A 25,254-nucleotide genomic window follows, 5' to 3' on the forward strand; every position below is an offset into this window, starting at 1 on the left:
TGATTTGCTCATGCCATTTCCACAGAAGCAAATGTGCATAAGCAGGTATTTCTTGTTATACTGATCAAATAGTTTATGTATATCAGGAAGTAATAACTTAGTTATTACACTAGTAAGATACTTCTTGCTAGTAGAAAACATACTTCTTTGGATCTCTATAAAGCAGATGTTGAAAGATGATGAATTTAGCATCCCTGACAGCTAGACAAAGCTAGTGCCTCTATGACCAGGACTAACTGTTTAATGCAGTGGTCACTTTGGGGCAGGAGGGGGAACTGAGCCACATCCTATGGTCCTGGGGAGGGGGGCGGGAGGGGGGGGCTACTCCTGTCTTCCTGTCTCTGTATTCTGGGCTGATCACATGCAAGGCCTTGACCCCTGTTTAAATTTTTTTTTCACTTTTTTTTTTTTTGCTTTTTGAATCACACCAGACGATGCACAGGGGTTACTCCTGGCTCTGCACTCCAGAATTACCCCTGGCGGTGCTCAGGGGACCATATGGGATGCTGGGAATCGAACCCGGGTCGGCCGCGTGCAAGGCAAACGCCCTACCTGCTGTGCTATCGCTCCAGCCCTAAGGTTTACATTTTAGACTGACCTTGTCTGAACTTTTCAGTAGAGGAAGGATTTGTATGCAAAATCCAGCTCATTAGTTACAAATCACATCATCTGCTGGGCACCTGCAATGCCAATATGCAGGTCTTTCTGTTGCCAATGGATTTTTGAAATAGTTTTCTAAGCTGACCTCTCAGCTGTACTTTTTCCCCTGTTTCTTTGTTGTTTTTCCATTCTGCTTTTAGCTATTTAATAAATTTCCATCATCTAAGCAGGATATAATTCTGGTCCTTAAATCCTATTTTTCCATGATTGTATTTCTCTAGTCTCGTTCTCGAGTGTTTCCTGTCTCACTCCAGTACCTTGTATATATCTTCTCTTTCCCCCTCCCTCGGCAGACCCTCCCTCCTTACAGATCCCCTTCTGTTTCTTGAAGCCTCCCGAGTCCATAGAGCTTTCTCCTTGATACCAAACACACTCCCAGACGTGGCCTGGATAAAGAAGCTTTCTGTGATGTTCTCAGTGAAGTCAAGTATAACCTTTGTTTTTTTCATAATGAACTGCCTTGTTTTGAGGACCTCGTTCTCTTTCTATAGACATCATAAATTTGGCATAACCTCACTCATAACTCTTCTTACCATATGCCACTACACTTGACATATAATACACTCAGTGCTTATTAATGTAAACTGTGCATTGCAACCTATTAAGGAATTCTAGTATATTCCACGGTGCTCTTTCAGATACGCAGTGTTCATTGAGGAGAAAGCCCACCTCTTTCTCCTCTGCTCTGTCCCACTCAGAGAAAAGTCACCTACTTGTTAGTCATGGGCTGGGCAAACAATGGCAAATGCAATCAGTGTCTTTCCGTGCTCTGGGCCTTGGGAACACGAGAACAGTGCTACAGCCAGCCGTCATGAAAGTCATGGCTCGAATTTGTGGCTACTGTATTACACAAGATTCTCATGGAGTGAATGAGAGACTATGTTTTTTTGTCATTGTTACTCTATAAATTTTTCATCTGTACAGTAAAATGTAGCTCACAGAACATTTCTCTCTATATCCTGCCTCACTTACATATATTCATTCATAAATAAATTTTCTCTACATTCAATACTTAATGATACTCAAATTATCATGCTTTATGCCTTAAATTATGCATATATTATAAACATACATAATAAATATAGTTTTCAGTTTCTCAAAACTAGAAAAATTCCATTTTATTTACATGTCTGGGTCTCACACAAACATTTAGAGTCTATTAGGTTTGTATATCAGGTGGAATGGGATCATGCAGAAAACAGCAGAGCCTAGTCTAAAAACATATTAAAGGTACAATCTCTACTCTCCAGAAGTAAATCTCCTGCAAATTATAGATAAAAATACCTTGTGTAAGAACACAGGGCCAGAGTGATAGTACAGTGGGTAAGGGCATTTGTCTTGCATGCAGCCGACCTGGGTTCGATCCCTGGCATCCCATATGGTCCCCCAAGCACTGCCAGGAGTAATTCCTGCGTGGAGAGCCAGGATTTAACCCCTGAGCATTGCCGGGTGTGACCCAAAAAGAAAAAAAAATACATAATTATTACTTTTGTTCCCCTGCTTTATTTGAAGCTTAAAATTCTTTGTATGGGTCATAATATTAAAATTTCATATAATTTTTTAAATTCTGAGCTATAACATCAGTCATCCTCGTGCATTTCCTTCTGAAGTTTGTGTCTCTTATTTGAGCCATATATTTAGAAGTAAAGAATTGCCATCCTAAAAGTGGTTTTATAATTCGTCATATTGAGTGGGAGTGAGTCTCACTTTCTACGTTGTTACTTGTCTGAACTTAAATATGTGTCACTTTACCTATAGATGGTGTTTTTAGATTGCATTTTGTGCCACTTTAAATTCATTTTAATTTGAACATTTCATCAAAAAAGCTTTCTGTAAGCTTAAAATATCATGCAACTCTTTTAAACTTTCTAAATACTTAATATACAATGTTCATAATCACATGCCACAACTTAATTTTTTTATATGTTGCAAAGTAGAGTAGAAACTGAATTATCAATTAATGACTAAAGACTTTGGCCTATTTAAAAGTTGCTTTTTATCATCACAATATCCATATAAGTAGAATCGATCTGATTGAGTGGAAATAAATTTTGTTCAGAGACTTATATTTTATTTACAAGTTTGTATCTACAATACAAGATAAATCGAATCAATATGATATGAGTGGAAATGAATTTTGGTCAGAGACATTTCATTTACAAGTTTATTGAATTTCTGTCCTTCAACCAAAAAATATTCCACACTAAATGATGGTGTAGTAACATTAGAAATTAAAGAGTATTTTAAGAGTATATATGGCTACAGAATTTATCTACTAAGAATTCCACTTGAATGTTAATTCTTTGCTTTTATTGTTTTGATCTATTTTAGTTTTTTGTGGCGCTAGAGACTAAATCCAAGTCTTCCGTTTTGTTTTAAATGTTATTTTATTACAGTTTAGGTACTAGGATTACAATAATGTTTAAGTATTGATCAACAAAGTTTCTGTGTGCCATCACTCCTGAAGTGCTATGTCCCTCCACCTCTGCCTTTATGTCACCTTGGGTCTGGCTTTTTTTTTCTTTTTTTTCACTCTTTCTTTTAAATCACGCTGAGATATAGAGTTACAAAGCTGATCGTGGTCGGGTTACAGTCATACAGTGCTCCAGAACCCATCCCTCCACTACACTTCCCACCACAAATGTCCCAAGTTTCCCACCCCCTTCCCCCGCACGTGTCTATGGCAGGGCTTCCCCCACCCTACACACACACACACACACACACACACACACACACACACACACACACACACACACTCTCACACCTTGCTCTTCCTTCTTTCGGGCATTATGGTTTGCGATACAGGTACTGGGAGGTTATCGTGTTTGTTCCTTGACCTGTTTTCAGCATGCACTTCTTATCCACAGGGATCATTTCCAGCTACCTTTACCATAGTGGTCCCTTCTCTACCCCCACTACATTCTCCCCCAGCCCTTGCTTGAGACAGGCTTCCAACTGTGGACCAATCCTCCTGGCCTGTGTTTTTACTGTCCTTGGGTATTAGTCTCATATTATGTTTTTTTTTTATATCCCACAAAAGTCATTCTATGCCTATCCCTCTCCTTCTGACTGATTTTACTCAACATGATACTCTCCATGTCCATGCATTTATAAACGAATTTCATAACTTTATTTTTCCTAACAGCTGCATAGTATTTCGTTGTGTAGATGTACCATAATTTCTCTTAACTAGTCATCTGTACTTGGGCACCTGGGTTGTTTCCAGTTTCTGGCTATTTTGAATAATGCTGCCATGAACATAGAAATGCAGAGAACATTTCTGCTGTGTGTTTTTGGGCTCCCAGGATATATTCCCAGAAGTGGTATTGCTGGGTCATATGAAAGCTCAGTTTCTAGTTTTTTGAGGAATGACCATATTATCTTCCAAAAGGTGGACCAGTTGGCATTCCCACCAACAATGAAGGAGAGTCCCTTCCTCCCCTCATCCGTGAGAGCATTGGTTGCTCTTGTTCTTTTTGATGTGTGGTAGTCTCTGTGGTGTGAGGTGATATCTCATTTTTGCTTTGATCTGCCTCTCCCTGATGATTAGCTATGTAGAGCACTTTTTCACGTGTCTTTTGGCCATTTGTATTTCTTCTTTGAAAAAGTTTATGTTCATTTTTTCTCCCGATTTTTTATAGGGTTCAAGATTGTTTTTGTTTTATGCTTTATTTTGTTTTGTAAAGTTCTACCAGTGCCTTATAAGGCTACTAACTCTATCAGATGGGTATTGTGTAAATAATTTTTCCCAATCTGTAAGCTATCTTTGTATCTTGGCATCATTTCTTTTGAGGTGTAGAAGTGTCTTAGTTCAGTGTAGTCCCATTAGCAGTGTTTAATACTTGAAGATTTCTTTTGCTTCAATTTCATGGGGAGTTTTACCCACATTTTCCTCCATGTATCTTAAGGATAAGGTCTGATATTGAAGTATTTAGTTCATTTTGATCTGACTTTTGTGCCTGGCAGTAGACCGAGGTCTGAGTTCTTTTTTTTTTTTTTTGCATGTCCAGTTTTCCCAGCACCACTTGTTGAAGAGGCTTTCCTTGCTCCACTTCACGTTTCTTGCTCCTTTATCAAAGATTAGGTGGTGAACATACACCTGAGGGTCGATGTCTAGATATTCAACTCTATTCCGCTGATCTGTGCGTCTGCCTGTATTCCAATATCATGCTGTGTTGATTACTACCACTTTGTAGTAGAGTTTGAAGCTGGGGAAGGGATGCCTCCCATCTTCTTTTTCCCAAGGATTGCTTTAGCTGTTCATGTGGGGTTATTGTCTCATATGAATTTCGGGAGTGTTTGATCTATTTATTTGAAAAATGCCAGGGGTGTCCTCATAGGGACTGCATTGAATCTGTACAGTGCTCTGGGGAGTATTGCCATTTTTACAGTGTGAGTCCTCCCAAGTCATGAACAGGGGGCATGTTTCCATTTTCTCGTTTCCTCTTTTATTTCTCGAAGTACTGTTTTGTAGCTAGACCCAAGTCTTATTGGATTTATTTAATAAATAATGAATTACTTTACTTCTAAACCACATACCCAACTCACAGTTATTCTTTAAGCCATTTTTCTGTGTCCCTATATTTTTTAAGAGCATATAACCCTCTTCTTGTTATGTGTTTATGTACATATATTTATACACAGGGAATTTGGTGATTTTCTGATGTGTTTAGGCTAATTTTATTCTCACAGTTATTTTTTTTTTGCATTCAGTATTATTTCTAATATTAAGATTCTTTCCTGCAACTTCATTTTCCATATCTTAAAACTGAGTAGTCATAGGATGTGAAGGAGAAGAGTATTGTCTGGTGAAGTAAGGACGAGTCATTGTCCTAAAGAGACTATTGTGTCCTGGTTTGGGAAACGACAGGCTTCATGTAAATGCTTATTAGTTGAAAAAGAATTTTGCAAACCAACAAATTAGACATTGACTCTGGCTTTGTACCACAAAAAAGTCAAATAAATTTAGTTCTACGGTTGTAGGAAGCTCTTTCTAAAATTTCAGAGTCCACAGTTTTGACATTATAGCTTCAATAGCTGCAATGAAATTGGTCACACATGCAATTTATAAAACATATGCTTGAATGTTCTTAGTAGGTCCATTGCACATGATTCAAGAATTGGGGCACTCAGAACATTTGTATTCTATAAATACTTAGAAACTCTTTATTTCAAAACAATACTTTGACACTTTCTAGTTTGAATAAGTCATTGTTTACTGATGCTGCAAAAGGAGTATATGAGGACTTACACTTTGCGTTTATCTAGTAGTTTTTATAATTATTTTTACTCACCCAGTTAATACCACATTCCTGACATCTGGACCAGATCTAAAGTGCTAGAATTATGCTTTTAAAAACAATAGAAAATCTGCTTAGGATATGTGAATCATCCAAAAAAGAAAAGTTGTAGTATTAGATGACCTCGTGGAAAAATTAGTAATTCCCTTCCCCCTCCCAGAACAGAGAAAGGAAGCAAACATGTATCTTCTGTACCTCTGTGTAAGTCACCTTAGAAAGCAAGTCATGTTCCTGCCCAAGTGACCTACATGGAAAATGTGCCTTTTCACACACACCATTGTGAGATCCTCTGCATCAAGTGCATGAAGTTTCATTGTGATCCTTGAAATGGTTGGATTCATTATGTCGTTTAGAAGTGAGAAGCCCATGTTTACAAGAGCTAGCCTTTCTGCCGTGAATTAAACTGTGACTGAGAATTTTAATCTGATTATAATCTTCTTACACAAATGACTACATAGTAAATATTGCCTACGAACAATCATCTGGTTATATGAGCCAAGTCATTTCATGAAAGAATTATGGTGAACATTTACAAGAATCCAGGAAGCGCACAGGCACACACACACACACACACACACACACACACACACACACACAGATTCCCGTCACTTTAGATCTCCTCCTGTCTGTAGCCAAGGAGGGGGAGAAAAGAAAAGAAAATTTCTGATCCCTCGTAATCCTACTAAACCAATCCTTAAAATACTGTTTCTGGAAGGCTGCTGCTGCGGTATTTTAAAGGCGTACATCAGACAATGCTTGTCCTCCCCCAAGGTGTGAGACTGAGCCTTTGCACGTCATGTGAGACACAGTGAGAATCGGCGTCTCCGTCTCCTCGTGTCCTCTTCTATTTCCTGACATGGTGTTTGGTAGTTTTCTTGGTACATGTTCTTTACCTCTTTAGTCTGCCTGATTCTGAAGTACTTGGTTTTCTAGAGCACAGTTGTGAACTGGACTAGTATGTTTGTTTGTTTGTTTGTTTGTTTAATATTCGCTGTTACTTTGTTTCTCACTCATCTGTCCTTCCTTCATTCATTTAAAACTTGGCCGAGGTACGGGTGCCCACACTTCCCAGCCCCTGTGACAGTCCTGGTTATACGAGCTTGTTTCCTATGGCTCTGTTTGCCTTTCTCATTGGTTCCTTTATTCATCTTCTTTCTTTTAACCAATCTCTATTGAATACCTTCTACCGCAAGTAACAATTCATTTTGTGAAGTTCCACACTTTCCCTTTGCAAACCAGGAAGACAGAATCCCTCACAAGCCCTGATGATTTGCTCCTGGACATCCACCCACTCTGCACTTGTGGGTATTTCCCATAATCTGTTTCTCTAGTGCCAAAAAAAAAAAAAAAAAAAGCCCCCCCAAATCAGTCTCAACTGGTTCAATAAAATGCATGTGTTCTAGCGTAATCTAAAGCCAAATGACCACACAAAAGCGTTCATATGGTTTTGCACAGTCTTCCACATTCTTCCCAGCAGTTCCTTTACCTGTCTCAGGACCCCAGGAGTATTTATCCTTTTATTACCAGGAACAGGGCAGCTTTCTGATATGCATGTCTTCAGTGCTCCTTTGTATTTGCACTATTTTGTTGTCTTCCATTTATTTTTCTCCCCTTGTCTAATCAACCATTTAAGTTCTTTTTCATCTCTTCCTGTTTCCTTCAGCATATTTTTAATCCACTTTCATTTGCAACTTCAATTTTCCCAAATCACAGATTTTTAGCTACTGCATAAAATTATGCTCTGACATTTCACTCTGCCAAAAAGACCTTGATAACTCATTCTACGATTTTTAAAAACAACCCCCTTTTTTTTCTCTCAAACTCTCAGAGGTCTTGAAAGAACAGTGTATTCTTTTTCTCTCAGCTTTTTGTCAATCCTTTTTTAACTTCTCAGATTTGCCCTCTGACCTTTCTGCAATGGAAATAGTTACTGAGAAGTTATCAATGACCCTTTTGTAAAAATATTTATTTTGTGCTATGTATTGCACACTTGGTAGATAGAGGTCGTTCTGAAAAATAGGTTGTCCTTTTTGTCACTTATAATTTAAGTGAGGAAATAAGTAGAGGGTAAGCAGAGGAAGAGTCACAATTAGCTAAGTATATGAAAAATAGGATAATGAAAAAAGGACGAGAAGGAATGTCTTCCTCAGTCTTCAGTTGGTCGTGAAAGCTTTGTGGAGAAGGTGAGGTTTCTGTTAAAGAATAAAGAAATGTATCCAGGTAAATCAAAGGGAGCGGTGGAATGCATTCTTCTTTTAGGGAGAAAATGAAAAGTTTATATGTGCTTTTGGTTATCTGCAAATTCAGTAACAGGAGGAGGAAATTTTGTTTGGGAAAGTCAACAGTACCAAAATCACAAGATGAGGGTTTTACTTGGATTGTTATTAAAGGTTTACTTAAATTTTTATGAGTGAGTATGTGTTGGGAGTGGGGTGAGAGAAGATCATTTTTCACCTGATTGTAACAAATGAATCTGAATCTCAATAATGCAATGAGCCGGTGCCACTGATGGATTTGGGGACCAGGAAGGCGAATATTAACGTAGTGGATTTCTGAACTGTCCCTTGGAGAGTGTAGTTTGAAGGCTTTAAAAACAACACTAACATGTACTTAGGTTGTCATTTCTGGAAACTCCCCATCGTGTGAATTGTAACGGAAGGCAAGCGAGACTGCAGGAATGGTCCCCGAGACACACACTCAGGCCTGGGGAGGGTGGTGATGTGTGGTAGTGACCGTGGGCATCACAGGTATGAAGAGGAGAGACCTGTCGGAACAGTCAGAAAGGTCAAATTGAGATGTCCAGGGGGCCCTGGGCTCCTGTGTGTCATACCCTGTACATCCTACATAGTACCCACCAGATGTCATGCTGGTACCTCTCACGTTGGTGGAACAACAGGTTCTGTATTCAGTCCCATTAGGGTACTCATAGTCTTCATTTTTAATTCCTTGAGCCAGGGACTGTGTCTTTAGAGCACCCGACATACTGACACAGAATAAGCCTTCAGAAGTCACTTACTGGCGGTTATGTTTGTAAGGCATCCCCTCCATTCTAAGAGCTTGGCATACTTAATTCATGTGACTCTTACAACAGCCCTCTGATTTTGCAATCCTATTATGCTTCATTTTCCACTGAAGAAAAGGAGCGCCAAAAAAGTTAAGTTGCCTTCCTAAGTCTGTACCCCTCGCAAGTCACCATTCAGAGCCAGGCGATTAGGTCGGTATCAGGGGTCCAGTGCATAGCAAGTGTGCCAAGCCGCTTTGACCTTGGGCACGTGATTTGAATCCCACCCAGAGAGATCAGTCGGTTTAAAGCGTGTGTTAAAGGGCCTGGTTTCCCGAGAGTGGACTCTCCCTCCCGCCTGGTTTGCTGAGCTGGGGCCTCGAATTGGTACTTGAGCAGCCGGACCGAGAAGGCCAGTACTATGGCCCAAGGATGCAGTGCTTCCCAGTTCCTGCGGTGGTGGGGACAACCAGAGCCACCAGAGTGGTCCCTCAGTGCTCCCAGGACACACGCAGTGGTACTTAGGAGACCCTGCCCCGCCCCCCGTACTGAGTCCGCCCCAAACATGCTTGCAGGCAGGTCAAGTTCGCTTTCTAACATTTTTGTTTTTCTGCTTTTAGAACCAATGCGAAGATATAAAGCTTACCACAGTGATATTTTTAGTACCTCCAGTGAAAGTCCATCTATTATTTCCTCTGAATCTGACTTCCGACAAGGTAAGAATCATATGATGCAAGCAAACATTTTTGTTTGTTTGTTTTTCGAGGAGGAAATACACCCATCCGTGCTCAGGGCTTTCTCCTGGATCTGTGCTCAGGGGATTACTCCTGGCAGTGCTCAGGGGACTCAGTGTGGTACTGGGGATCAAACTCAGGTTGGCAGGGTGCAAAGCAAGCTCCCTACCCCTTGCACTATGGCTACGATCCTACAAGCAAATGCTTTTAGGAAGCTGTTATATTGGTTTTCCCTTTTCACAGTGTTTAGATATAAGGTATCAAATGAAAGAGTAATCCTATGGGGGATTTTTTAATTATTCAAAAGCTGAAAATTTAATTATTCATTTTAACACTATAAGAAATTACTATCATTGATCAAACAACAGTTCAGTCATTTTTGTAGTAGAAGAAAAAAATCCATTGTCTTTAAAAATTGACTGAATTACCTGTAAAGAGTTCTTAACATTGTGTCTATTTGATAATGCGCATATGATTTATAAAAATTATTTGTGCATCTGTTAAATTTTAAGTAAATGACCTCGTATTTGTAGCGTGCTGTTCTCTATTATCTTTCTCTTTGTTGTTTTGCCCTTTTCTTTCACATTCAGTAAGAAAGAGTGAAGTTGCAAAGAGATTTGAATCCAGCACTGGTGTCCCAGGGATCGATGAAACCCCAAGTCAAGGCCAGTCCCAGAGACCAAGGTATGTGATAGGAAGTAGCGAGGATATATTTCTCCTTATTCAAACCATGGGAGCTTGAAACAATTCCCTGCACTTTTCTGTTTTCTCGATTTCTCTTTTCCTTTGCCCCCGTCACAGATTTGATTTGTTAGGTTCCATGAAAGGCACCAGGGACTTTGAGTTGGAGCTCTTGTCATCTTTTGAAATTAGAATGAACTCTGATTGTTCATATTTTGTGTTTGGTTTTGAAATTTCAATGTTAGTATGAATAGGTTATTAACAGGAATTTCTGGGCACAGCTTAGGCATCTATGAGAAGATAGTAGACCTTAATTCCCGGCAGCATAAATGCCTCTTTCAAAGGTTGAACAGACTCGACTGGCAAGCTTTCAGATCATGCTAGGAATATTATTTGCTGGGTGAGTGATGAGTAGGTTACTACTGACTGACCTAGTATACAAAAGGTTGATGCTTGACATTATATTTTCTAGCTTAAGAAAGGGTTGGTGAGGTGAGTCGGGTGCTTGCCTTATATGTAGCCATCCAGGTTTGATCCCCGGCACCTCATAGAGTCCCCCAAGCTCCGCTGAGAGTGACCCTGAACTCAGAGCCAGGAGGAAGCCAGACTTCAGCTGTTTCACGTCCATTTTCATGCTGAAATGCTCAGGGTTTTTTTAATAAACCTTTGTTATACTTGTGCTGTATGCATTGATTTGCTTTGTTCAGACTGAAAAGGATCAGGCTGCTAGTGAAGTTAGTGCCACGTACCCTTTTATGAGTGCTTGGATCATTTGCACGAGCAAAAAGTGTGTTGTTAATGCTGAAATTTGTTATACATTAGCCGACTCGGGGTTGCTTCGGAATTTGCTCCCAAACTATTAGAGTCCTTTTAAATTCAGTGCCTCGGTTCCTTTCACTTGCTCTGGTCTGGTTTGCTGTAGTTCCGCCAGTGAGGTCTGGTGGTGTTACTTCTCTTACATGATGGCACTCACGGGCTGCTCACTGTGGCCAGGCTCTGGGGGTCAACCATGTCATGTCCAGGTTGAGACTCAGCCCACCTGCCCACGGTTGCCCTCTGCCTTCAGCCCTCAGTTCCTTTCAGTTAATGGTCACAGACGCAAAAGCATCAGTAGAAGTAACAAAAACTTGTTCCCTACCTAGTGGATCTGGCGCAGTGTTTCAGAGGTTATTAATAGACTATTATGAGATTGAGGCGGAGAGTTTATCCACATAACTACCCAGACAAAAAGTCTCCAAGTTATCAAATACTTTGCACTGACATTTTATTAATTCTGTGTCTTTTTTCTTCTTTTTGTGCCTTTTAAAATAGTCCGTAATCCTATACTATCTCTGAGAAAAGCGCTGATACATATTTACCAAAAGAAAATTTACACATCACATTTTCTGCTTACTGGGACATTGTTGTGGCAATACTACAGTTTGGTCATTGTGAACCGAAAAGTTTAGAAACCATTTTAACAAAAGTCATGAAATCTCAGTGACTAGGAAGGGTCCTGTTTGGTCCACACACTTTCATTAAAACTATTAAGAAAGAAAGGCCCTCTTTTCTGGAGAATTTGTTAAAAATAAGCCTAGAATTGTTAATAATCATTTGCTAACCAAAGGAATAAGCCAGACTGTCCACCATAGATTTAACACAAATGATCGAAGATAAAGAAAATGAGTCGGATAGTTTAAGGCATAACTGGTTAAGCCACTGAAGATAGTTCTACTTGAGTCAATCATGAACTTCTAGTTATGGCGACTAATAAATTTTTTTTCAAAAAAAAAAAGGGGGTTAGAAGCAAAGACAGATCTATATTTAATATTACAGTTTTCCAAATGAGGCAAAAGCATTTGGGGTGAAAGCAGCAAGAGGCAAATCTGAATTTTACTAAGCTCTGTGTTGAATTAAGGAAGTCAGTCTTCTCTATGTAAACAATTTTGGAGAAAGCTCATTAGCGATTAATACGAGTCCTGATCAGAAGGATACGACTTGATCAAATGCAGCCATAGCGATAACTGGAAGAATTACTGGGATCATGTACTACCGATTTATCATTTGTTTGTTACAAGCTATTAAAAGTATATATTCCTCCAAACATCATTAAATCACGTGAGACTTATTTTCAATTTTCATGCGAGGGAACCTCAGACACATCAAAAATTATAAAAGAATCCTACTTTGGAGTCTTTCCAGGTTTTGTTTTGATAAGTATTTGAGGGGCTGGAGCGATAGCACAGTGGGTAGGGAGGGCGTTTGCTACCCAGGCTGGATCCCGGCATCCCCTGTGGTCCCCCAAGCATCGCCAGAGGTTATTCCTGACTACAGAGCCATGAGTAAGCCCTGAGCATCGCCAGGTGGACCCAAAAAGCAAAACCAAAACAAAACAAAAAGGTATTTGAGACTGGGGGTGGGGCAGGTGGGGCGCAGTGCTCCAGGAGCTTGTTCACAGCTGCGGTGACAGGGGTTACCTGGCCGCTGGGACAGTACCTGTGGGGACAGTGATCAAACCCAGGTTAGCCACACAGAGCTGTAACTCCCGTACTCTCTTTAGCATGTTTTAGAAAATACTATCATTTAAGCCACCTTGACTGGTCATACCGTGTTTTAGTGATAAACCATCTTTTTTGTTTCGTCTTGTTTCGGAGACACATCGAGCGGTGCCCGGGGCGTATTCCTGGGTCCGTGCTCAGGGATCACTCGTTGGCAGTGCCCAGCCTTGAGGCCCGGGTCTGCCCTGTGCAGGCAAGCACCTTCCCCGCTGTTCGATGGCTCCTGCCCTCTGCTTTCTCTTTCTGCTCACACAGAAACACGTTAGCTAAAGTACTGTCCAAAGTTCTTTATTCAAGTGCAAGCTTTTCTGACTGTATACCAAAGAATTTGATAATATCCTTAAGGTGCTGGGACTCGAGGGGTCCTGTTTTGTTCTTTGGATCACGTATTTGTGAGATCTGTAAAGAGTGTGTATTTAGACATGTTGCATGCTTCTTTATAAAAAATTTCCATTCCCTGTAGCTAGAATGAAATGGAAAAGCAGACCCAGACAGTGCTATTGATTTCTATCATGGGGGTAGAGAGAGAGATTAGCAGGAAATTATGAGTCAGAGAGAGCAGAATGAGTAATTTTTTATTATGAGCTATCAAAAGTGTCTTTCAGTGACCAAAAAGGATATTCAAAGCTTTTTCCAAAGAGCATCTCTGAGCCTTTCTTCTACATTAACTTTTGAAGTGCGGCTTATACATAGTACAATGCCCACTGCTTCTGTGCTCAATTGCTTGATAAGGTTCCCTTTCATATTACTCAAAACAGCCTGCTTTTTCATTCCTAAGTCTAAGTGGTTCAGATTTTCTGGGATTTTTGTTCATTTGTTGCTGTTGTTGTATTTTAATCTCTCAACATTTCAGCCTTTAGAGGAGCATCTATTGATATTTTGCTGAGACTCATTTTTGCTATTTGTAACTTTCGTATAAAATAGTTTGAACAAGAAGGCTAATATATTTGATTAAGGTAACACATTTGAGTTAAAATATGTAAAGTCAGATTATTATCCTGACCCTCATTAACATGAAAGGGAGTGAATAAAATTATATCCACCCATCGTTGCTCCACAAATAATTACGTACCAGCTACTCAAAGGGACCAGAAGTAGAGTCAGAAACAAGACTTGAAAATTCTTCAGTACACCATTAAAATAAGCCAAGTAACTATCCGCCGAGGTAGTGATGGTGTGTTGAAGAAAAACAAAACAAGCCAAAGGAATAGAGAGAGCAGAGGTGCCATTGGCCGAGCTCCGACTCGAGTGGCGGGTGGCCAGAGACCCCAGTACCAAAGGCTGGCGTTTGATGAGAAACTGTTTGAGAGGAACCAAGGGAGCCACTGGGGCAGCAGGAAGAGCAATTCCCGGGCAAACGGCCGCAGGAGCAGAAGCCCTGGGTTCTGGCAGGAGACACACTGCATGTCCAAAGGATGGCAGGAGAGTAGTTGGGCCACAGCAGAAAAAGGAAGGGCGCGGGAATGGCACCCAGGACCCAGGTTATGTCAGGCCACGAAGGCAAAGGTGCACCGTTTGTTCCTTTTTTTTTTTTTAAGGGTAAATATTTTGTATGTTATTCTAATTGTAACGAGAAAAGTTTTCGATGATTCCCAAACCTGCAGAGCAGGATGGAGGCAGGCTGTTGGGCTGTGCTGTTCACTAAGGCACTCTGGGAGTGACGGGATTGTTCGTGGGTGATCACGGCAGCTCGTGTGAGACGGACAAACACGGGCTCGGCTCAGTGATGGAGAAGAGCTGGCGTGATATAGCTAAGGTCACCTGCAGGATTGGCAAGAAAGAGAAACCACGATGCCCCAGGTGTGTCCTAAAGCCACTGGTGATTGAGTCAGAGAGGACTGTGAACCTGGGGAAAAGGATCGACATTTTGGTTTTAACTACCTTAGGCTAAAGATAGATATTAACATCAGGGTAGAAACTCACCGGAGTTGAATTCAGGAGAGAAAAATGAAGTTCCAGAAATTAAGGCAATTAAAAATGTGTGCCAGGATCAGATCGTGTCGGTCTGGAGTATAAACGGAGACTAGAAACATCTGGAGGTACCAGTGCTGTTCTCGTGCAAACTTGAGAAATTAGAAGTAAATGCATATCCAGCAAAAGATTTAGGAAGGTGACAGAGAAGAAGAAAATAAAAAACATTCTCTTTCTAGAAGCAAAATGTTTCAAGACGCAATATTGAGCAACTATATCTGATGATCCTTCGAGGTCAAATAAAATAAAAATTAAGAATTAACTCTTGGGGTGGAGAGGGTAGAGAGATATTAGAGTGGGGAAGACCAACCGAGTTCAATATCCAGCACCACATATGGTCCCTCGAGCACTGCCAGAAGTGACATCTGGGCACAGCACAAAACAAAACACATTTGTTTTTTAAACTTTTGGATCCGAAGAGATAGTTCTCTCAGGGTGAGGCGTTTACCTTGTACACAGCAAACTCTGGTCCAGTTCTTAGCATTGCATATGGTTCCCTTACCACAGCCAAGGTCATCTCTGACCACAAAGCTAGGAATAGCCCCGAAGCACCCCTGTCTATGGTCCTCCAAGCCCCTCACTCCTCCTCAAAAAAATAAAATTAGCCTAGCCTTTGTCTTTAACATAGAGGTGATGGGATTGATGCTGGAATATGGTATGTCTAAAACCCAACTATGAAAAACCTTGTAAATCATTGTGCTTTGATAAAATTTTTTTTTAAAAAAAAAAAGGGTGTGTGGAGGGAGGGGAGAGAGGAGAGAGAGAGAGAGAACTCAGTGGGACAGAAGGGACGGAACCTATTTGGTGCGAGTCCAAGACAAAGTGGAAGATGAAGTGGAGATAAGATTCAAATGACCGTTTTTAAGAAATTTCCTCTAGGGGCCGGAGCGATAGCACAGCAGGTAGGGCGTTTGCCTTGCATGCGGCCGACCCGGGTTCAATCCCCGGCATCCCATATGGTCCCCCAAGCACTGCCAGGAGTAATTCCTGAGTGCAAAGCCAGGAGTAACCTCTGAGCATTGCTGGGTGTGACCCAAAAAGAAAAAAAAAATAAGAAATTTCCTCTAAAGGGCAGCAAGGAAAAAAAAAAAAAGAAAGCTAGAATCTAAAAGGGGATGAAAAATTCCATTTTTCTCATTAGAATATGACATAGAACATGTTTGTATGCCAACGAATGTTATCTAGTGTCTGAGTTTACTAATATATGTGAAAGTATAATTTGGGAGCAAAATCTCTCAACAGAAAAGCGGTTGCTGTGCTTGTGCAGTAGAGACTTGGGGTCTATGGAAGAGCTCGGGGGATCTATCATAACAGGAGACGAGACGGTACATAGGAGTGATATTAGAGACTAGGGCATTTTAGTGGGAGAGGGATGGAAAAGGTTATTTCCCAGTTGCTTCTTATTTCTTCAGGAAAACTAAGGAAGTTACTAGCTGAGAAAGAGGAAAACAGGATTAGAGCTTTGAAAAGAAAAAGGAAGAAAAGAGATAAAAATTGTTCTCCGGGCAGCTGAGTCCTGAGGCCGTGCTGGCCCGTGAGGCCAGCCAGTGTGGCTTTGCGGTTGCAGGAGATTTGCAGACGAGTGACAGACCTTAGGGTCCAGGCAGTGTCAGCGCCGACATGGCAACAACCAAAAAGAAAGAGTAGAACTGGGGCTGCAGTGATAGCACAGTGGGTAGGGCATTTGCCTTGCACACGGCACGGCCGACCCGGGTTCAATTCCCAGCATCCTACATGGTCCCCCGTGCACCACCAGGAGTTATTCCTGAGTGCAGAGCCAGGAGTTAACCCCTGTGCATCGCTTGGGTGTGACCCAAAAAGCCAAAAAAGTGAAAAAAAAAAAAAAAAAGAAAGCGTAGAACTAATTCATGGACTGAATTGTCTAATAGGCTTAATTATTTGAAGAAGAGTATTGGAACTTTTTGAAAATGAGATTGTATACTGATGATTATTGGCAGAAATAACTAGGGAGTTGTAAAGCGATAATTATTCTTCATTGTCACCTTGGCCATGTTGGCTGGGTGGGGTGCAGGAGGTGTCTGTTGGAGACACCTTAGGCTTTGTGTTGTCCCTTGCATAGGGACGGGGGCGGGGGGCCCGGGAGGGTGGGAGGGGGATAGAAGACGAAGTCAGGTCAATCTTCAGTGGCTTCAGGGGGGCTGTTAACTGCAAGTATTGTTCTGCAATGTTAAAGTAAAGTCAGCGGGGCCGGAGCGATAGCACAGCGGGGAGGGCGTTTGCCTTGCATGGGGCCGACCCGGGTTCGATCCCCGGCATCCCATATGGTCCCCCAAGCACCGCCAGGAGTCATTCCTGAGTGCAAAGCCAGGAGTAACCCCTGAGCATCATTGGGTATGACCCAAAAAGCAAATAAATAAATAAATAAATAAATAAATAAATAAATAAATAAAGTGAAGTCAGCTCCAATGCTCGATTTAGTCCGTGTCCTGCGCTTCTCTAGGCTCCGACTCATCCCTCTCTCCTCTTCTCCGCAGCAGGCAATATGAGACGCCCCTCGAAGGCAACTTAATTAATCAAGAGATCATGCTGAAACGACAAGAAGAGGAAATGATGCAGCTGCAAGCTAGACTCGCCCTTCGACAGTCTCGGCTGAGCCTCTATCCGGGAGACACCATCAAAGCCTCCATGCTCGACATCTCCAGGGACCCCTTACGAGAAATGGCGCTCGAAACAGCCATGACCCAAAGAAAACTCAGGGTAAATCGATTCCCTCACTGCTTACTGCCTCTCAGCGTGGTCTCGTGGGGAACTGTTAGGCAAAGTGCCTTTAGCATGTGTTAGGGAGACTTGGGGTGTGGGTTGGTGGGAGAGAGCAGCTTTGTTTGCATGTAGGGGGCCCTGGGTTCAATTCCTCACACCATTCACCCCCCCCAAAAGAAAACATTGCCATATATATCCGAATGTTGCCTGTAAATGAAATCAAAATCCCATATTAATTTCCATGGATGTTAAATATCTCATTGGTTGATACTAAGATAATTATTTAGCCATTTTTTTATTAATTCACTTTCTTTTTCCAGTTTTGGGGCCACACCTGGCAGTGCTCTTATGCGTCCAAGGGACCATGTGGTGCCAGAGTTGACCCCAGACTTCCCAAAATCTGAGTCCAATTCATAGAACTATCTCCCTGAACCCTTACTGCACGTTTTAATAACAATGGATGAATGTAGCATATCTCAGTAGTACATTTTAATGTGTATTCATGATCCTTAAAGTCAGCTGGATTTATTTGGTTTGGTAGAGGATTGTTTTTTAATATGAAAGAATGCATTAGAAGATCAGAGAACTCAGAGTTGCTGAATTCTGAACTCAGAGTTGCTGAATTCTGAATTTAGAAACTGAAGAATGTTATCAAACACGTCCGATCTCTCTCCTGTCATTCTAAGATTACAGTAATAATGCACTCTACAGTCAGAGGAGGAGCCGGCGTGCTAATTCCGGTAGGGTGCTTGCCTTTGTATGCTGCTGACCTGGATTCTATGCCTGGTACCCCATATAATCCCCCAAGCCCACCAGGAGTGATCCCTGAGTGCAGAGCCAGGATTAAGTCCTGAGTACCGCTAGGTGTGGCCTACCTGTACCCCCAGAAATGATGATTGATTGGCTCTCAGCATCTACCTTTGTCTTACAACATCCAAAGACAGAAAGAAATTTATTTTACATTTGTAGATTTTTGTTTTGGTTTTTTGTTTGTTTGTTTTGCCTTTTGGGTCACACCCAGTGATGCTCATGCTCAGAGGTTATTACTCCTGGCTCTGCACTCAGGAATTACTCCTGGCAGTGCTCAGGGGACCATATGGGTTGCCAGGGATTGAACATAGGTCGGCCACGTGCAAGACAAATGCCTTTCCCGCTGTGCTATCACTCTGGCCCTGTATTATTATTATTATTATTATTAATTATTATTATTATTTTATTTTTTTGCTTTTTGAGTCACACCCGGCGATGCACAGGGGTTACTCCTGGCTCTGAACTCAGGAATTACTCTGGCAATGCTCAGGAGACCATATGGGATGCTGGGAATCAAACCTGGGTCAGCCGAGTGCAAGGCAAATGCCCTCCCCGCTGTGCTGTCGCTCCAGCCCCAGCCCCTATAGATTATTTTTGATAGCTACTTCATATATTTTCTTTCAACATGATGTGTGTGTGTTAAATAAGCTCAAGGTGAACATTTTCTCTTTTCATGTAAAACAGTTAACCATTTTTATATTCTGTTAAGGGTTTTGAAATATTCCATGGTTTGAACCAAAACATGTTTTTCCTGATTTGTCCTACACCAAGAAAGCATATTGCCCCATTCCTTGTTAGGTCTTAGTTACTTGTTTCAGGAGGTTTTTTATTTTTCCTCCTCCTCCTCCCCCCTTCTTCTCCTCCTTCTCCTTCTTCCTTCCCCTTCTTCTTCTTCTTCTTCATTGCCCCTTCTCCCTTTTCCCTTCTTCCTTCTACCTTTGTTTTCACTTCTTCCTGGTTGCTGTCCCTGGGTCTCACACACACACTTAGTTCCAGAGCTTGTCAGGGCTTGCACACTCCACTTGCAGTGTTCACACAATGGACCGCAGTGCCCCAAAGATCATAGGCTCTGTTGCAGTGTTGGGGGTCCCAGACAGTCAAGACATAGGGACCCCACTTAGAGCACATGGACAGCACTGGGAATTGTGCTGAAGGCCTCACAGTTTCAAGGTAGGCACTTGGCACCTGAGAGATCCCAGGGGCCCTTTAAGTAATTTATAAAAGCATATTCATATGTCGTGAAGTTGATGGAATTCAGATTTCCCTCATAGTTTTAAAGGGAAGGAACAGTATTAGATGGTGGAAATTGCATCAAACTACAAATTAGAGGATTTGCATCCTATTTCTAAATGACTTATTAAATTATATACAGTTTCAATATTTGTGCCCCATTGTCCTAATGTTTAAAATGTGCCGTCAGGTTGTAACTTATAAGACTCCAATCTTAAAATTGTTAGATTCCAACAAAATAAAAGTGAATTTATTTTTATCTGAAAGGTAGAAATTTAATGTCTTCACAGTTTAGCAATGGGAAGGAAGATACACAAAACAGCATGTGTTTCTGGTAATTAAAGTCACAGATAAAATATATAGGGTACACATATATGCAGCCCTTTTTCCCGAAATCCTGGTTTCAGAAAGCTAGTCCCAATTTATTTCTATTAGAGACTCCTATGTGGTCATCTGCTCCATGACAGTATGCCATGGATGATATATATAACCTATTTCTTTTTAGGTATTCAGATTCAAGCTATTTTTAAAAAAAATCTCCATCAGAGACATCAGTGGCTGGAGAATTTGAACTGCTTATTGCAGGGTCAAATAGTATTATGTTTCAATTTTGGTTTTCAGACAGGATGTGGCTCAGAAGTAGAGAATATTACTTCATATTGTGTATGTGAGGCCAGGCCTGGCCTGACACGAGAACAGAGAGAAAGAAGGTGGGATTGTGGAGGAGGGATGGAGAAGAGGGAAAAGGGAAGATGGGGTGAGGGGAAGGAGGGGTGAGGTCACTGGTAAAGAGCACACTGCCATGTAAGGCCCTGAGTTAGGTCCCCTAGAATCTCAGGGTCCCTAACCCAAGCACTGCCAGACACTTGGTGCTCCTGAGCCCTCCCTGTACTACTGGCCCCAAGCTCAGTCAGGTCTCTCCTGGGGGGCCCAGCATTGCCACATTCCCCCCCACCCCCCACCCCTGCACTGCCAGGTGTCCTGTGAAAAAACAAACCAAACCCAACTAGTGTTTGAGGAAAGCGTCACGGTGCCTTTGGCATCCTCTCCCAAGACATCAGTTTACTTTCTAACCTTATCCGTGATACTTTTGATGCAGACACAGTTTTAACTTGTTTCCTTTATCTGCACTAGATTTTATGTTCCCTGGCAGACTATTTTTATTTTTGTTGCTCTTTATTTTCTTGTTTAAAATGTCGCATTGGTTGATTGAGTATTAACAAACCCATAATGTTAAACTTTTACTTAAATGGTATCTGTCACATGTTCCACACGATTAACTGGATAAAATTCCCACACCAAGCAACCAAACGAGGTGTGCAGCCAAATGCAAAGAAGAAATCAACAAAAATGGAACACGTGTTGTTTCCATGAACCGAAGTACCTACATACCATATGCACATGCACATATACATACATGCACAAACACACACACACGTGAAATCTGCCTAATTTTAAGTTATATCTTAAACAGTTAACCAAGCCTGTGGATATACAAGAGGTAAAGGAAAAGAGTAAACTGAACGGAAGAAAGTGCAGAACACAGACTCCACTTTCCTTAGCTCTTGCGATGTGATTTTCTTACGGGGGCAGTAATGGGGGCCAAGACACTGACATTCATACTGTCCCCAGTTGCTCTATTACAGTGTTGACATAAATAGAGTTAGATTTATATACTACCCGAGTTTTACCTACTGAAGTATAGTGTTTGCATGAATACAGTTGGATTTACATATTATTTTGTAAAAACAAAGTAGGTGGGGATCCTTTAATTATGACTTTCTGGGGTTTTTTTTATCTTTTTTTTTTTTAATCAAAGCATCATGACTTAGAAAGTTATTGATAGTGGAGTTTCAAATAACAATGTTCCGTCACTGATCCCTCCACCAGTGTCCCCAGGTTCCCGCCCACCAGCCAGCCTCCTTGACAGACACATCTGAGGGGGTGCAAGGGACAAGCTACACCCAGCGGTGCTGAGGGCTTATTCCTGGTTCTGTGCTCAGGGATCACTCCTGGCAGACTCAGGGGACCATATGGGGTGCCAGGAATTGAACATGGGTCGACCACTACAAGGCAAGCACCTTATCTACAATACTATGCCTCCGGCCCCCAACAGGCACTTTTTAAGTTTAGTTGTGCAAGTTTAGTTGAGTTGGGTTTAGTTGGGTTTCATGACTTCAGTGCTGTTCACTCTGGTCTGGATATTCACGTCTATCATTTCTTTACACCGTAGATATTCCCTTGACTCTGTCCCCTGATTTCCTTCCTTCTCTGTCCTTCTTCTGATTATACTCTGGGGCCAGATTATGAGGCTCCAGATCTAAGCAACCCCCCTCTTAAAACTTAAAACTGCATCCCCTAATCCAGTTATTCTGAATCCTACAGACAAGTGAGATCATCCTGTGTTGGTCCTACTCCCAGCTGACTTCATGTAACATGTTATCTTCCAGTTCCAACCAGGTTGCAGCAAATGACATGATTTCATCATTTTTCTGTTTCTGTTTTGTTTTATTTTATTTTGGGGCCACACCTGTGGTGCTCTGCATTCAGAGATCACTTCTGGCAGGGCTCAGGGCACCATGTGGGACACCGGGGACCAAACTCATCAGCCACATGCAAGGCAAACACCCTGCCTGCTGTACTATTACTCGGACCCCAATGTACAACTTTTCTAAAGAACAAATTCAATATCACTCTAAAACAACAACATCCTTCGAATCTCTGCCACGTTAGCAGTAGTAAACTATATTTTTAAATGGGTTTGTTAACGATATTGTTTCAGTTATTATGATTACTCATTTTTGAATCTGAGTCTATATGGAGACAAAAAAAACTTATAAAGCAATATAAATCAAATTTTGAAAATTACATGACTGGTATAAAATGAAACTAAGGAAAAGCTTCCGTAACATTCAGTGTCAGACACATTCCATTCCTGGTCTCAGCAAACTGGACCTTTCCAACCGGGTGGGAGTGCTGGGCCCCCATGTGGTGGTGCTAGAGGCTATCCCTGCCCTGTGGTCAGGAGTGACCCCTGGTGGTGCTGGGGAGAACCTGGGCGGTGCCTGTCCTCCGGCCTGCATCAGCAGCTTTACGAGGCAAGCACCTTCCCCTCTGTTCTGTCTCTCCAGCCTTTGTCACAGTTATTTTTTAAATTTTTTTCATTTTTATTAAGTTGTTCACAATGGTTTCTTACATTTAGTATTCTAGCACCAATCCCACCACCCTTATGCCTTCCCACCACCTGTATTTCTGGTTTTCCCAACCACCACCCAAGCCTGCCCCAATAGCAGGCCCTGCAGAGTTTATTTTATGTTGCTTGTTATGAATCACTGTCACTGTCACTGTCATCCCATTGCTCATCGATTTGTTCGAGTGGGCACCAGTAACGTCTCTCATTGAGAGACTTATTGTTACTGCTTATGGCATATCCAATAGGCACGGGTAGCTTGCCAGGCTCTGCCGTGCAGGCTCCATACTATTCGTAGCTTGCCAGGCTCTCTGAGAGGGGCGGAGGAATCGAACTCGAGTTGGCCTCGTGAAAGGCAAAAGCCCAACTGCTCTGCTATGGCTCCAGCCCCTTGTTATGAATAATTTGCTAAAAATGATCGAAGAAGATTTACTGAGAAGAAAGTGTGTGGAGATTGTTGTGTCTCACCCTGAGCCATTTAGTCCTTGTATAAGAGAGTGCTAACATGTTGTTGGGCTGGAGCGATAGCACAGTGGGTGGGGCTTTTGCCTTGCATGCGGCCGACCCGGGTTCAAGTCCTCTGTCCCTCTTGGAAATACAGTGATACAGTGAACCTGTTGTTACAGAATAAGCCTTATGTGTTAATATTTTCTTTATTGAGATCGGTTGACCTCTGGTTTGCATCCCACACAGTGTAGTGTTCTATCCTGCTATAACAGTGGTGTAGAGTTTGAGATGTCACACAGCCACATTTGTAGTGTGTGCTCCAGGAATTCTAAAATTTTGAATGGGTTGTCTGTCATACTTCTTCATGGAGACTGTGTACATTTGTTTTAGATCATTTCATTCTACTATGCTGGCTTTAGGCATATTTTCTTTTTACAATTTGTTACTCTTATCCTATTATTTCTTTTCCTTGGGGAAAGATCTAGAGTAAATGGTAAAAACTATTCCACTTCTATTACTTGCAGAACTTCTTTGGCCCTGAGTTTGTGAAAATGACGGTTGAACCATTTATATCTTTGGATTTGCCACAATCCATCCTTGTAAGTAATAAAATTGGTTCTATCTATCCTAATAATTTGAGCAATGACTTTAAAAAAAAACAGTTAAAATTCTTATGCCTATCTTAATGAATTTCCTTTTTAAAAAAAAAATTGTAGAACAAGAAAGGGAAGAATGAAGATATCCGAAGGAAAGTGAACATCATGCTGTTGAGTGGGCAGAGACTGGAACTAACCTGTGACACCAAAACCACCTGCAAAGACGTGTTTGATATGGTCGTGGCCCACATCGGCTTGGTGGAGCACCATTTGTTCGCTTTAGCCACGCTCAAAGGTACCAGCACATTTTAACATCAGGGCGCTGTGAGGGACCCGGCAACAGTCTGACTTCCTACAGCCACCGTGCCCAGTGTTCCTATGGGACGTAGAGTCCAAAAGAATAGGTCAGCACTGAGAAGTGGAAGTTAGAAACTCCGCCTTCTCCTGGCTCCGTCAGTAGTTGGTCTCTGAGAAGCTTCTTGTACCAAGTCATCAAGACTTTTCTTTGACTTGGTGTGAAAAGAGATTTGATTGTGATATCTGACAGACAATTATATATGTCAGCTGTCTGCATATGTACTCGGAAATTATTATCCTGCTAATGTGAATTTGAATATGTATTAGAAACCTGTTGATAATTTCCACATTAACTTCCTGGGTCTACTATTCAAAAACCCTGGCCGCTGTTATGCAGTGTCATTTCTAAGTGTTCAGTCAGTTACTAAAAAATAAGGCATTTCAAGTATTCTTTAAGCATTAAATCCATCGAACTCTGTGATTCTCACAGTGGTGGTGATCTCAGAGCACAGTGATAAGAACTTAAAGTTGAATAAAGCTTTAAGAAATAGTTAAAAATGTGCATTTTTGCAAATTGCTGTTCAGTCTTTAAAACTCCTGTTTTCCTCCAAATTTAGCTGAAAAAGCATAGATAGCAGAATACCACAAGTGGATCACGGAAAGGAACTCTGTTCCTTTATTGGTGAGCTTGAGATGATAACATTATACCTCTGAAACACATTGATATTTGAAATCTTATAAACAAAAAAGAGCCAGGAGTAATCCCTGAGCACCGCTGAGTATGGCCCAAAATGCAGTAAATAGGAAAAAATTAAATGCTGTAAGTGATTTCCAGTACTTAAATACTGTAAATATTTCAGTACAAATAACCTTGGAACCTCATAGAAGATGTCTTCTTTCCCCTAAAAGAAATATTCTCTCAACTTACCGTTCCTCAGGAATTCTTGTTTCTTAAAAACCATAACCATTCATCTCATAGAGTCATCCAATAAATAGTCATTTACTCTCTACTGATGTTCCATCAGATACCCTGGTAACACTATCTTCAGGAAGATACTCAGTTAGCGTTTCTTTCTGTA

General features: G+C 41.4%; 1 protein-coding gene across 7 annotated transcripts in view; it reads left to right on the forward strand.

The window, feature by feature from the left end:
* Positions 1–25,254, forward strand: part of PTPN13 (protein tyrosine phosphatase non-receptor type 13) — a 218,711-nt gene that overhangs the window by 111,589 nt on the left and 81,868 nt on the right. For all 7 annotated transcript variants that reach the window (XM_055138852.1, XM_055138853.1, XM_055138856.1 and 4 more), the window contains 5 exons: positions 9,582–9,677; positions 10,286–10,379; positions 17,380–17,602; positions 23,807–23,881; positions 23,999–24,173. In XM_055138852.1, coding sequence (XP_054994827.1) covers positions 9,582–9,677; positions 10,286–10,379; positions 17,380–17,602; positions 23,807–23,881; positions 23,999–24,173 — 663 coding nt within the window. The remainder of the gene's footprint in view (positions 1–9,581; positions 9,678–10,285; positions 10,380–17,379; positions 17,603–23,806; positions 23,882–23,998; positions 24,174–25,254) is intronic.

Source organism: Sorex araneus, chromosome 5, assembly GCF_027595985.1.
Source record: "Sorex araneus isolate mSorAra2 chromosome 5, mSorAra2.pri, whole genome shotgun sequence".
NCBI lineage: Eukaryota > Metazoa > Chordata > Mammalia > Eulipotyphla > Soricidae > Sorex > Sorex araneus.